Source organism: Apodemus sylvaticus, chromosome 19 (assembly GCF_947179515.1).
Source record: "Apodemus sylvaticus chromosome 19, mApoSyl1.1, whole genome shotgun sequence".
NCBI lineage: Eukaryota > Metazoa > Chordata > Mammalia > Rodentia > Muridae > Apodemus > Apodemus sylvaticus.
This window is the reverse complement of record NC_067490.1, coordinates 43,669,534-43,682,921: the sequence shown is the minus strand read 5'-3', so window position 1 is coordinate 43,682,921 and position 13,388 is coordinate 43,669,534. Positions and strand designations below refer to the sequence as shown.

The 13,388-nt window shown below is 46.8% G+C and overlaps 1 protein-coding gene and 1 non-coding gene across 2 annotated transcripts in view; both read right to left on the bottom strand.

The window, feature by feature from the left end:
* Slc22a16 (solute carrier family 22 member 16) overlaps positions 1 to 9,819 on the bottom strand; it is a 36,790-nt gene extending 26,971 nt beyond the window's left edge. Inside the window, exons 1-2 of the mRNA XM_052163093.1 lie at positions 9,767 to 9,819; positions 5,924 to 6,403 (exon numbers count right to left, since the gene is read on the bottom strand). Coding sequence (XP_052019053.1) covers positions 5,924 to 6,403; positions 9,767 to 9,819 — 533 coding nt within the window. The remainder of the gene's footprint in view (positions 1 to 5,923; positions 6,404 to 9,766) is intronic.
* On the bottom strand, positions 1,751 to 1,857 carry LOC127670307 (U6 spliceosomal RNA). Its single transcript, XR_007974521.1, has one exon. It is a non-coding gene; the product is annotated as a U6 spliceosomal RNA (small nuclear RNA).
* Positions 9,820 to 13,388: the final 3,569 nt, after the last annotated feature.

The window sequence follows — 13,388 nt, the reverse complement described above, 5'->3', positions numbered from 1 at the left end:
CGGAGAAAGAGGAACACTCCTCCACTGCTGGTGGGGTTGCAAATTGGTACAACCACTCTGGAAAGCAGTCTGGCGGTTCCTCCGAAAACTGGGCACCTCACTTCCAGAAGATCCTGCTATACCACTCCTGGGCATATACCCAGAGGATTCCCCACCATGTAATAAGGATACATGCTCTACTATGTTCATAGCAGCCCTATTTATAATTGCCAGATGCTGGAAAGAACCCAGGTATCCCTCAACAGAAGAGTGGATACAAAAAATGTGGTATATCTACACAATGGAGTACTATTCAGCCATTAGAAACAATGAATTCATGAAATTCTTAGGCAAATGGATGGAGCTAGAGAACATCATACTAAGTGAGGTAACCCAGACTCAAAAGGTGAATCATGGTATGCACTCACTAATAAGTGGTTATTAACCTAGAAAACTGGAATACCCAAAACATAATCCACACATCAAATGAGATACAAGAAGAAAGCAGGAGTGGTCCCTGGTTCTGGAAAGACTCAGTGAAACAGTATTTGGCAAAACCAGAACGGGGAACTGGGAAGGGGTGGGAGGGAGGACAGGGGAAGAGAAGGGGGCTTACGGGACTTTCGGGGAGGGGGGGGGGGCTAGAAAAGGGGAAATCATTTGAAATGTAAATAAATTATATCGAATAAAAAAAAAGTATCCAAAAAAAAAAAAATTCAGGAGACAGCAGGTGTTGGAGAGGGTGTGGAGAAAGAGGAACACTCCTCCACTGCTGGTGGGGTTGCAAATTGGTACAACCACTCTGGAAATCAGTCTGGCGGTTCCTCCGAAAACTGGGCACCTCACTTCCAGAAGATCCTGCTAGACCACTCCTGGGCATATACCCAGAGGATTCCCCACCATGTAATAAGGATACATGCTCTACTATGTTCATAGCAGCCCTATTTATAATTGCCAGATGCTGGAAAGAACCCAGGTATCCCTCAACAGAAGAGTGGATGCAAAAATGTGGTATATCTACACAATGGAGTACTATTCAGCCATTAGAAACAATGAATTCATGAAATTCTTAGGCAAATGGATGGAGCTAGAGAACATCATACTAAGTGAGGTAACCCAGACTCAAAAGGTGAATCATGGTATGCACTCACTAATAAGTGGTTATTAACCTAGAAAACTGGAATACCCAAAACATAATCCACACATCAAATGAGGTACAAGAAGAAAGGAGGAGTGGCCCCTGGTTCTGGAAAGACTCAGTGAAACAGTATTCAGCAAAACCAGAACGGGGAAGTGGGAAGGGGTGGGTGGGAGGACAGGGGAAGAGAAGGGGGCTTACGGGACTTTCGGGGAGTGGGGGGCTAGAAAAGGGGAAATCATTTGAAATGTAAATAAATTATATCGAATAAAAAAAATCAAAAAAAAAAAAGAATAAGGGACCTTTCTATCAATCTTCAGCAAATTAATACTAATAAGAGTTCAGTTTGGATATCCTTCAAAGAGACTTTTAAAAACTGCTTTGTTGTCTGTCCTGTCTCTGGAAAGGCTTTATAACAAGTCTTGGGACAGATTAGCCTTGGTAATAGACAGAGATCCTTCTGGAAAAGTTAAATAGACCTTAGTAAATATCCCCAAATCAAAATGTTCCACCTGAATGTTCCAAGACATTGCAGGTGGAACTCTGTCCTGACATCAGGCACCACTGTCTACTCTTGTCTGGGATATTTCCACACATAATTCCCTACTTAATTTCTCCACTTCTACTCCTTGCAAAAATATGGACGGCTTCACAAATTTGTGTGTCATCCTTGCGCAAGGGCCATGCTAATCTTCTCTGTATCGTTCCAATTTTAGTATATGTGCTGCCGAAGTGAGCACAACCTTTATTTTTTTTTTTTATAGTCCAGTCATTGCCTGCCCTCCCACAGTTCCTCATCCCATTCTCCGACCCCGTCTCCAAGAGGAGATAGACATAGATGCTACCAAGTTCCCTCTCCCCACAGTAGGGCATTTCATCTGAGGCCCCTCCCTTTGAGTCCTGAGAGCCTCTTGCCTGCCAGGTCTCTGGTTCATTCTAGAGGGTACCCCCACCTCCCACCCTCCCAGGTTGCCTGTTTCCTCTTATTCTACTGGCCCTCAGGGCTTCTTTCCTGCCCTCCATACTTAATCCTGTCTCCTTTCCCCTGCCTCTTCCCCTCCCCTCTCCCACCCATGTCCCTTCCTCCCTCTGCCTCCTGTGATTTCTTTGTTTCTTTCTTTGTTTCTTTCTTTCTTTTCTTCCTTCCTTCCTTTCTTTCTTCCTTCCTTTTTCTTTCTTTTTTTCTTTTTTCTTTTTTGATTTTTTGATTTTTTTTTTTTTTGAGACAGGGTTTCTCTGTGTAGCCCCTGGCTGTCCTGAAATTCTCTCTGTAGACCAGGCTGGCCTCGAACTCAGAAACCCGCCTGCCTCTGCCTCCAAGTGCTGGGGTTAAAAGTGTGCTCCACCACTGCCCGGCCTGTGATTGCTTTCTTATCCCTCCCAAGTGGGATTGAAGCATCCTCCCTTGAACCCTTCTGTTTATTAACCTTCTTGAGTTCTGTGGATTGTATCCTAAGTATTCTGTACATTTTTGGCTAATATGCATTTATTAGTGAGCAAATACCATGCATGTCCTTTTGGGTCTGACTTACCTCACTCAGGATATTTTCTAGTTCCTTCCATTTGCCTACAAAGCTCATTATGTTCTCCTTCTTAAGAGTTGAATAGTATTCTACTGTGTAAATGAACCACATTTTCTGAATCCATTCTTCTGTCATGAGACATCTGGGTTGTTTCCAGTTTCTGGCTGTCACAAACAAGGCCAATGTGAACATAGTGGAACACGTGCCCCTGTGGCATGGTGGGACATTTTTTTTGGTATATGCCCAAGAGTGGTATTATTGGGTCTTCAGGTAGATCTATTTCCAGTTTTCTGAGTAACCTCCAGATTGGTTTCCAGAGTGGTTGTACCAGCTTGTAATCCCACTAGCAATGGAGGAGTGTTCCCCTTTCTCCACATCTTCACCAACATGTGCTGTTGCCTGAGATTTTGATCTTAGCCATTCTGACTGGTGTTGAGGTCGAATCTCGGGGTTGTTTCCATTTGCATTTCCCAGATGACTAAGGATGTTGAGCATTTCTTTAAGTGCTTTTCGGCCATGTGAGATTCCTTGGTTGTGAATTCCAACAGAGTCTTTAAACTTTACAAGCCCCGCCTCCATTGTCTGCATCACCCTCAACATTCTAACTTTCCAAGTTTGTTTTTTTTTTGTTGTTGTTGCTGTTGTTTGTTTGTTTTTTAGGGTTTTTTTTTTTTTTTTTTTTGAGACAGGGTTTCTCTGTGTAGCCCTGGCTGTCCTGGAACTCACTCTGTAGACCAGGCTGGCCTTGAATTCAGAAATCTGCCTGCCTCTGTCTCCCAAGTGCTGGGATTAAAGGCGTGCGCCACCACCACTGTTCGGTCACTTTCCAAGTTTTTACAGAACAGCTCACCAAACACTGAACACTCAATGGCTTCTCTTGCACAAAGTCTTCAGCCATCCTTCATTTACTTCCTCCACAGATGTAACAAGTAGATGACATCACACACACACACACACACACACACACACACACACATACACACACCCCTTCTACATGTCTACATGTCTACATGTCTCCCAGCCCTAGTCACCCAGCTTGTCCCCTTCCCCCACATGGACCAGCAAATTCTACTTCCTCCCTCTTCCTCCAACCCCACCCACTGGGAAAGCCTCCGAATACAAAAGGCCCCCAAAAGGCCCAGTCCCAAGTTCCTGACATTCCTGCCAAGTGTCCCACCCCTGTGTCCTGAAGTCACACATACCCCCCCCCCCCACACACACACAGAGGCTCCCACGCCATAGTCTGCCTTCCACGTCTTCCAGTTTTATCCCAAGACTGGTGAACTCACCTGGGAGCCTGTTTCCAAATCCACCTGACTTTTTTTTACTTTTAATTTGGCTGCATTGGCCTATTTCTTCCGTGGAGAAATCCTAACAGTATCCAGATATGTGCTTCTTTCTTTCCTAGCATTTTCTGGAGTGTTTGGCAACATCACTCACTATCCAGGCTTCTAAACCTTATCACACACTCAGCATGCATACACACACACACACACACACACACACACACACACACACACACATGCAGCCACAGAATTTTAAAGATTTATTTATTTATTATAAGTAAGTACACTGTAGCTGTCTTCAGACACATCAGAAGAGGACGTCAGATCTCATTAAGGATGGTTGTGAGCCACCACATGGTTGCTGGGATTTGAACTCAGGACCTTCAGAACAGTCAGTGCACTTAACCACTGAGCCACCTCTCCAGCCCCTCGAATCAGCTTCCCAGTGCCTCTCTCCCTGTCCACTGTCCCTGCCTTCTGTAGACCCTGCATGACTTTCGTCATTCACTCCGACTGACTTCTCACCTCAGGCCACCACGCCGCCCACCTTTCCCCAAGCGAAACCAGCGCTGGCCCGACTTTTGTATCTGGTCATTCGTTTCCTTTCTCCGGCCTTCAATCCTGACGTTCGAGCCTTCCTCGAATCCATGAGACGCAAAGGAAGGAAGTCAGGTTGCTTTGAGTTAGCATCTTTGGTTCTCTAATACAGGTTTCTGAGCATTCAGTGTGCAGAGCAAAGGTATTTCAGCACATTTAGCTAGGGCTGGAAGCATGTTGAGTTTTGGCATAGAGCACTGAGCACATTTCAACAACAACAACAACAACAAAAATGTTGCCCAGATAATCATTTATGCACCCATCTACCGGATGAAAGCAGCACCTATGAGCTTTCACAACGATACAATGCGTACTGGCCACGACAAAGCCGTTTCTCTTCAGACATATTTCACAGCTGTCTCCTAGAGGCAAGGGTTTCTGATCCAAGTTTGTGGTCCTCAAGCCCCCAGTGCCCAAAACATGCTTGTAAAACTCACAGCTGTGAAGACAAAACACATTCATCCTCTGTGTTTGAGCAGAGGCACTGAAAAGGGTTGTCTGCGTCTACTCCGAGATCAACTGTGCTCCATTTTAGAGCTCTGCATTGATTTTTGACACGAATACTTAAAAAGCACTGCTGCTCTGTGATGTGCGTGATGGTCTGCACTCCAAAATGAACGTTGAAATACAATCCTCAAAATGCCCAAGATGATCACGTCACTGTGAAGACTCCCCCGCCTCTCGAATGGAATTCCACCCTTACAGCAGGGCTCAAGATGGACAGGAGAATTCTCCGGCCCCACCCCCATCCCTTCTTCTGGATAAGGACATCATATTCATCTCCAGAGGCTTCAGCAATAACCATCTTGGAATCAGAGAGCAGCTCTTGGTAGCTAGGAGTCCTACTGACCCCTCTTGTCTCAGAGCACCCAGGTCTCAGGCATGAGAAATAAATTCCTATTGTGTATAAGAGACTATGTATGACAAGCCAGCTAATCAGATTTTCATATTTATAGATATTACGGCCTAAGGCCACCTGTCTTTAAAAATCAAGTCTATTTAAAGAAAAAATATAGGAATAATCATTATCCTTCTAGTGGCTTCTTATGTCCCAAGTGGTTTCTTCTGTATTACTCTTTTCAAGGCTTCCGGATGAATGATTTTTGTGGGGCATCAGTTGATAAACTAGTGAGTTCCAAAACAGATGAGCCTGTTTTCCCAGCAAGCACAGCTAATCGGCAGCACAGGCAGCATCAAAGCCCAGTGGGCTGCCCAGTCGGTCATCTTACCACTGTGTTACTACTCTGCGTGCCTAAGTGATGGGTCAGCAAGAAGGTACCCGTTAGGTAGGAAGTATGAAAATAACTGGGGCTTTGGACATAATGCTCTGCCCTCCGGGAAACCCAGGCAGAAAGTCAAAGCCTACACCATGTACCAGGGCTAAATATTGCATTTTTTACCTGTCAGAAAGGTAGCTAAAAGTTATTGCTCCCAGCAGCACGCCAAATATAAACAAGGGCTGGATTATGGTTGCATACCATTTCTGATCACAGACCAGGTTGAAATTTCTCACCACCGAATTCCTCCATTTGCTCTGATCGTAGACGTAGCCATCGGAACAAGGACTGTCACGCCTATAACCACTGTACTCATAGCCCAAATGTGACGTGTTCTCCCTCCAAGTCCTGCTACATCTCGTGAGCTCCCAGATCTCCCCATCCTGCAGCTCCACCGTGATGTGGTCTTTGTGTTCTGGAGACCGCAGGGCCAATATGTCCTCCAACCTCCAAGCAGAGACGTTGTGGAAAACAGCCTTCCGCACCGTGCCTGGGGGCTTGCATGCATGCTCAGGGATAATTGATATGAGCACAGAAGACAGATAGTGGATACCACAAGAGATGCTCTGGTAGACACATATAAGATACAGGACTATCTGGAATCTGTAATATAAAAGGGGGAGCTAATTACTATTTCTGGCCTGCGGATGGGAAAAGGACACGGGTAAACTATATGAAGGGTTTCCATCAGATTGACCTTAATACACTTACATGCTTATAGATGGTAAATACAGAGATAATTACAGGTGCCTCCCCCCCCCTCTCTGTGTGTGTGCATTTTTTTCAAGTACGGTCGCTAAGTTTTAGTTCCACACTTCATTAAATCATTCCAACATACACGTTTGCAAGCTAGTTCAAGTTTATTGAGCAATCAACGTTTGCCCAGCCAGTAAGTCATCAGAAAGCCAATTTAACTTAAGAAAACTTCATTTTTACTATTTTTCCAAACCTAACATGAGACTATCTCTGCTTTTCTGACAAGCAATTAGAGCACCAAGTGTCACCATTTACCCTCGAAGGTAATAAAAACCAGCTGCTCTCCGTGTGACCAGAAGTCAGGTTGGCTCATTCTGCCAAATCCTTGACAGGAAAATACTCGGATGCCCTGTAGCCCGGTGGCCTCTAACTGCAAGACAGCGAGAGACTGGCTGGTTGTCTGCAGGGGATTGGTTAAAGTTACAGGCAACACAGACACAGAATCCGGTGGCGTGAAGCTTTTACTCAAAGAGCTGCAGGGTACCGTTGAGTGCGAGTCATTTGGAAAAAATGAAATCTCGACTGAGGAAAGGCCATCATTTCAGCCTGTAGGCAGGTCTACGGTGAGTTTTCTCAACTTGACTGATGTGTGAGGGCCCCATTCTCTGTAGGCAGTGCCACCCCTGGGCAGGACGTCCCGCGGAGCACACAAGAAAGCAGGCCAAGCAAGCCATGGAAGAGCAAGCAAGTAAGCAGCAGCCCTCTCTCGGCTCTACTCCAACTCAGTTCCTGTCTCTGGCTTCCTACCTTGAGTTCTTGGCTGCCCTCAGTCAACTATGACCCAAGCAAGATATGGAAGCCAAATCAGGCTGTTCCTCCCAGACGGGCTACACAGGCACAAGGACCTGGGTTCAGATCCCCAGCTCCCACTGGATAAGCCGGGGGAGCCAGCAAGTGCCTATGTTATCAGTGGTGGTGAGGTAAACAGAGGATCTCTGAGGCTTTCCTGGCCATGCCCAGCCTCTAAGTGAGCTCCAGATTCCAGGAGAGACCTGAACTTGAAAAGTACAAAGGAAGAGCTGGATCGATCGCTCAGCAAGGTAAGAACGCTTACTGCCAAAAAAAAAAACCAACAACAACAAACAACAACAACAACAACAAAAACCCAGAGTTCTCTGTCCCACTGCCCACATCAGAGAGCTAGCAGACGCCATCAACTCAAGTTCCAAAGGAATATGACAGCCACTCTGGCCTTGGTGTACACAGGCACACACACATGCACACACAGGCATGCACACACATGAACACATGCACATACACATGCACACACATGCATGCACACACACATGCACACACACGAACACATATATGCACATACACATGCACACAAACATGTGCACACACATGAACACACGCACATATATGAACACATGCACATATACATGCACACACTCGAGCACACACACATGCACATATACATATAAATAAATTTAATTACAATTTTAAAATAACAAAATGGAGAGCAACCAGGGAAGACACCCAACAGCTGGCCTCTGGCTTCCACACGCCCATGCGTGTGCACATGCAAACACATGCATATTCACGCATACAATAAAGTTAACTCAAAAAACAACAAAAGGACAAACTAGAACAAGTGGAGAAAACATGGCGTGGCATCTACCAGGCACACTGACCGCAGCACTTTCTGTTGGAAGCATTTGGCCCTTCCCTCCTGCAAGTGCTTCCCAGGTGCACCCACTGCACCCCGGTCACCATCATGGGGACTCAGGGAGCCAGAGCAAGCCAGGGCTTCTGATGGGGAGACTTTTACATTCATCACCGTGGCCAACTACAAGTCACTTCTACAAGTGCATTGGCCCCTCCCGGGGAGCAGTGTCTGACAGTGAGGACAATGGGAGCAGCTGGGATGGGGGGATTTGCTGAGGACAGCGGCACCACTCTGCATGGTCCCTGAGTAGCCCAGTGCTACAGATTCCATTCCGAACAGTCACCCTCTGGAGTCCAGACTGGCCTAGGACTGGTTGTGAAAGCCAGGTTGGCCTCAAGCACTCAGCAGTCTCCTGCCTCAGTTTCCCCATGGCTGGGATTATAAGTATCATCCACCATGCCTGGCCTCTAGGTGATTTCTAACCTCAAACAGTAACTAAACACTAACTTCTGTGGTTGTTTTAGTCAGCTCTTTAAACACCAGGAGAAAATGAGACATTATTACCATCTGCCTTGTAAGAACCTGGGTAACCTCTTTTTATTGTCTTTTTTCTTTTTCTTTTTAACCTTTTTATTGTTTAACGGGTTTGTTTCATGTGAACGGGTGTCTGTATGGGTGTCTGTACGCTTGCGCCATGCCACCATGCTCATGTTGGAGATCTGAGTTACAGACAGTTGTGAGCTGCCGTGTGGGTGCTGGGAACCGAACCTAGGTCTTCTGGAAGAGCATCCAGTGCTCTTAACCCCTGAGCCATCTCTCTAGCCCTCCACCCCTTTTTTAAATGGTATCTTTATGTAGCTCAGGCTGGCCTGGAGTTTTCTGTCACCTTCCCAGAACTAGGACTACATAAGCAGACCACTTCTAAACCGTAATATGGATTTCCACAGTTATTTGTAAACATCCCAAGGTACATTATTAGCCCGTTCTTTCAGATGAGGAGGTGGTAAATAAAACATTCAGGCCCATGGGGGTTCATATGTGAGAGTTGATCCTTCATCCCTATGTTAGTCTGCTGTAGGTCTTTGCCTTCCATTTCCCAGTCATTCAAACAAGGATTCCAGCATGTCTTTTACAGTGAGCATCAAATAAAGGGATGGGTGTGTCCATTGGGTATCTATATGTAAACAAAGGCTAACCATCAACCAAGAAGCCAGGCCCAGAAGGAGAGCATATTAGGTATTCATCCTGGACACTGGAAAAGAACACGGTTGGGCTGGCAGTTTTTCTATAACTGGGACCGTGCCTTCCAATTGTGTTTATTTTTTCCAGATGGTGGTCTAGAGATCACCCCAAGTCCCAGCTGTCCGAAAGAGGCATAACTACTGCTTGCACCTGCCAAGTCCAAGCAGACTCTAGCGCCTCCTGTGGCCAGTGGCCAAAAGGACAAGCCAGGTCTTGGGTTGTTGGCCACACCTCTGTATGCATTGAGGAAACAGGGGGTTGAGGAGCTGTGGAACTCATCTCAACCGACAGAAACAGACACCTCAGCACCCGATCTCGTGCCACCCACTCTGGATCCATGTCCTCTACTGCCTCCCTACCTGCCGAAGTGTCCCACGTGGTCAAAAATCAGTTCCACGTTGCAGGACTCCATGTCCGGGTGGCAGTGCCAAACGCCCTGGACTGCGAGCACCACACCCCACCCGCCTTGCCCGCTACACCCTGGGGCGCCCCTGCCGGGGAGGCCTCTCACCTTCCTTCCCAGCAGCCCAAGCGTCTCAGGGATGCCGCGTGTGAGGCACATCCTGCTGCTCCATCGCACATGCGTCAACCCCTGCTGGATGTTTTCCCACACCCTCCACGCTGCTCCCACGACGATTCAGGGAAGCGTCAACACTTCTAGGAAGTGTAGGAAATGCAGAAACCCCGGCTTGGTCTCAGGACTTCAAAAGCACCCCATCTTCATCAGGACACACCCTTGCTCCCTAAACTTTCACACTTACGAAACCACTGTGTGGTGGGTTTTAAATACACATTTATTAGTCCACTCCCGGAGAGTAAGCCATCCTGAAGTGGAATCAGCAATGATTTTGTTGTTGTTTCATGGAGCAGAAGGGCGGCGGCGGGGTGGTGGGGTGGTGGTGGTGGTGGTGGTGGTGTAGCTCTATTCACGTATCTATGTTGTGTTGTTTTGTTTTGTGATACTGTCTGGCTATGAGCTGGCCTTATCCAACACAGGAGCTTCCTGCCTCTGCCTGCTGTGCCCACTCGCCATCCTTCAACTCTGGCCTCCACGGGCACCCGCACTTCGGTGCACAACACGACACGTACACGATTTCAAAAGAAAAGGAACTTTGTCAGAGTATATTTCTCTTCCCGCCCCCATGCTTATCTTCCTCTTCAAAAATATACTTTTTTATTAATTGAGAATTTAATACATGCATGCAATGTATTGTGATCATATCCACCCCTTCTCCTCCCCCTAATTCCTCCAGGTTCCCCTCCCCACCCCACTCTAATTTGTCCAGTTTAGTGTCTTCTTTAAAAAAAAAAAAGAAAACATTAGCCCAATTTTGCGGCCCATAGGTAGTAGTAGTCAGCCTAACAGGAGCCACACCTTAAAACTCCCCAGAAGTCAGCAACTGTCACTCATGCCTTAGTTTGGGATCCGAACTGATGAACTCCTCCCACTGCATACTGAAATATTTACTAGCTTGATCTTGTGCAGGTCTTGTACAGGAATCACAGCCGCTGTTGAGTTGCTGAGTATGATGGTCTTGCCACGCCCAGAAGATGCTGCTTTGATAAGGTCTTCCTTGACCTCTGCCTCCTAAAATCTCTCCCCCTCTCTTCCCCTCTCTCCTCCCCCTCCCCTTTCCTTTCTCCCCTCCTCCCTCTTCCCCTCCCTCCCCTCCCTCCACTCTCATACACTTCTCCATCACTATCCCCACTCTTCTTCTCCCTCCCCTCCCCTTCCCCTTTCCCCTCCCCCCTTCCCTCCCTCCCTCCCTCCATCTCTGACTCATCTGCACACTTCTCAGTCACTATCCCACCCTGGACTTTTGCTAATCCTTCTACTTGAAACGCCTTGGCTGCCAGGAGCCATCCTCACTTAGATCTCAATGCCAAGGACTCTCCATACCAGGAGCCATCCCCACCTAGATCTCAATGCCAGGAGATGTGGATACCAGGAGTCATTCTCACTTAGATCTCCATGCCAGGAACCATTCTTACGTAGATCTCAAAACCCCCTCCTTTTGAAGCTCATCTGTGGATAGGTTACTATAGCAACTCCTTTCCACTTCACCTCCTCATGACCCCCTTTATCATGCCAAAATTCCAGCAGCAATAACTAGCCTTTCCCAGAAATTCTGAGAAACTGTTTTTAAGAAATGATGCCAGCCCCCTAAGATTGTTCCCCCTTTACCCCTCCCAAACCTTGTGTTCTCCCCTATAAATTGGCTTGTGTAAAAAAATAAAATTTGACAGCTTGATCAGAATCAGACTTGCTGTCCGTCTTCTCGTATCTCTTGTCTCTCGCCTTTCTCTTAGGTATTCCCGGGGACCCTGTTGACTGTCCTGCGGGTCGGGACACTTGACTCTCCCATTGCTCCGCTGCTTCGATGCCGCCTCTGCTCCTGTAACACGGATGTCATTCCTGCCAGCCTCCTTCTGTGCTACTCTATTTTATTTTTCTTCAACATGACTCCACACGTCACACAACATGTGGAGTCTGATCTCCATTCTATAGGATATAAGCTCTATGTCAGGGACCACTTTGACACCTAGTAGATGCTCAATAAATCTGTATTAGCCAAACAAATGGATACAAATCTATGTGTAAGAAATAATATAAGGGCTGGATTGATGGCTCAATGGTTAAAAGCACTGGTTCTCCAGAGGACCCAGATTCAATACCCAACACCCACAAGGTGGTTCACAACCATCTGTACCTCCAGTCCCAGGAAAACTGATCCCCACTCCTTACCTCCACAGGCACCAGGCACATAAATGGTGCACAGACACACATGCAGGCAAAAGATGCACATAAAATGCAATTAAAAATTGACAAAAGAAAAGAAATAAGCCAGGCAGTGGTGGTGCATACCTGTAATCCCAGCACTTGGGAGGCAGAGGCAGGGGGATTTCTGAGTTCGAGGCCAGCCTGGTCTACAGAGTGAGTTCCAGGACAGCCAGGGCTATACAGAGAAACCCTGTGTCGAAAAACAAACAAACAAACAAACAAACAAAATGCAAAACATAAGAATTTCTAAGAATATCGGTTTTCCCACACCTGGATGGAAAAGGAAAAGGGCAAGAGCCTAACTCAGCAGTTAAGAGCACCAGATTCTCTTCCAGAGAATCAGGGTTTGGTTCCCAGCACCCACATGTTAGCTCACAATGATACTGACCAAAATGGTCCGGAAAAAGGAAACAGTGTTGAGGAAAGGGCTCTCCCAAAATCTCTGAGTATATTCGTTAAGGAGCCTGGAGCACAGAGGAGAATTTAGAAAAGAGGTACACTCAAACCATCTGCACTGGGCCTCCGACGGCTCCAGCCTGCCCAGGCAGTGTCCTGGTGGGATAAAGTTAACTCGGACTTGTAAAAAACCCAACATCCTCCTCTTTAATCTGGGAGCACAGTTACATATGAAACAGTGATTGCTTGGGCTGCTTCTCAACCGATACATGGAGTCCACCTCGAATAAAGATGACCCAATAGCAGCAAAGCAGGGGGCTAGGAGCCCCGACTCCAGCCATTGAAGACGAACTTAAGTGGGATAATGACTAATTACATTCTTCAAAACAGGATCAAAGCAAGGGTGACTCCTAGAAGACCTTAGTATTGGGTCCTGTGCGCACTCTCATTTTATACTCTAAAACCCCAACGTGGAACAGGCAAGCGAGCTAGGTTTTACCGGAGCATACATAGCAACGGGCTGTTAAAGGACATGATCTCAGCCTCTCCTCCAGGTCATTCTGCTCCAGGTAGCAAGTGACATCGTGTTTGACAAAGAAGCAGAACGAGCAGTGTGCTGCCTGGTCTGACATCAACCTAACACCTAAACTAGAGTCATCTGAAAGGAGGGAACCTTAATTGAGAAAATGTTTCCATAGATCCGGCTGTAGGGCATTTTCTTAATTAGTGATAGATGGGGGAGGGCTCTGTCCATTGTGGGTGGCGCCATCTCTAGGTTGGTGGTCCTGGGTTCTATAAGAGAG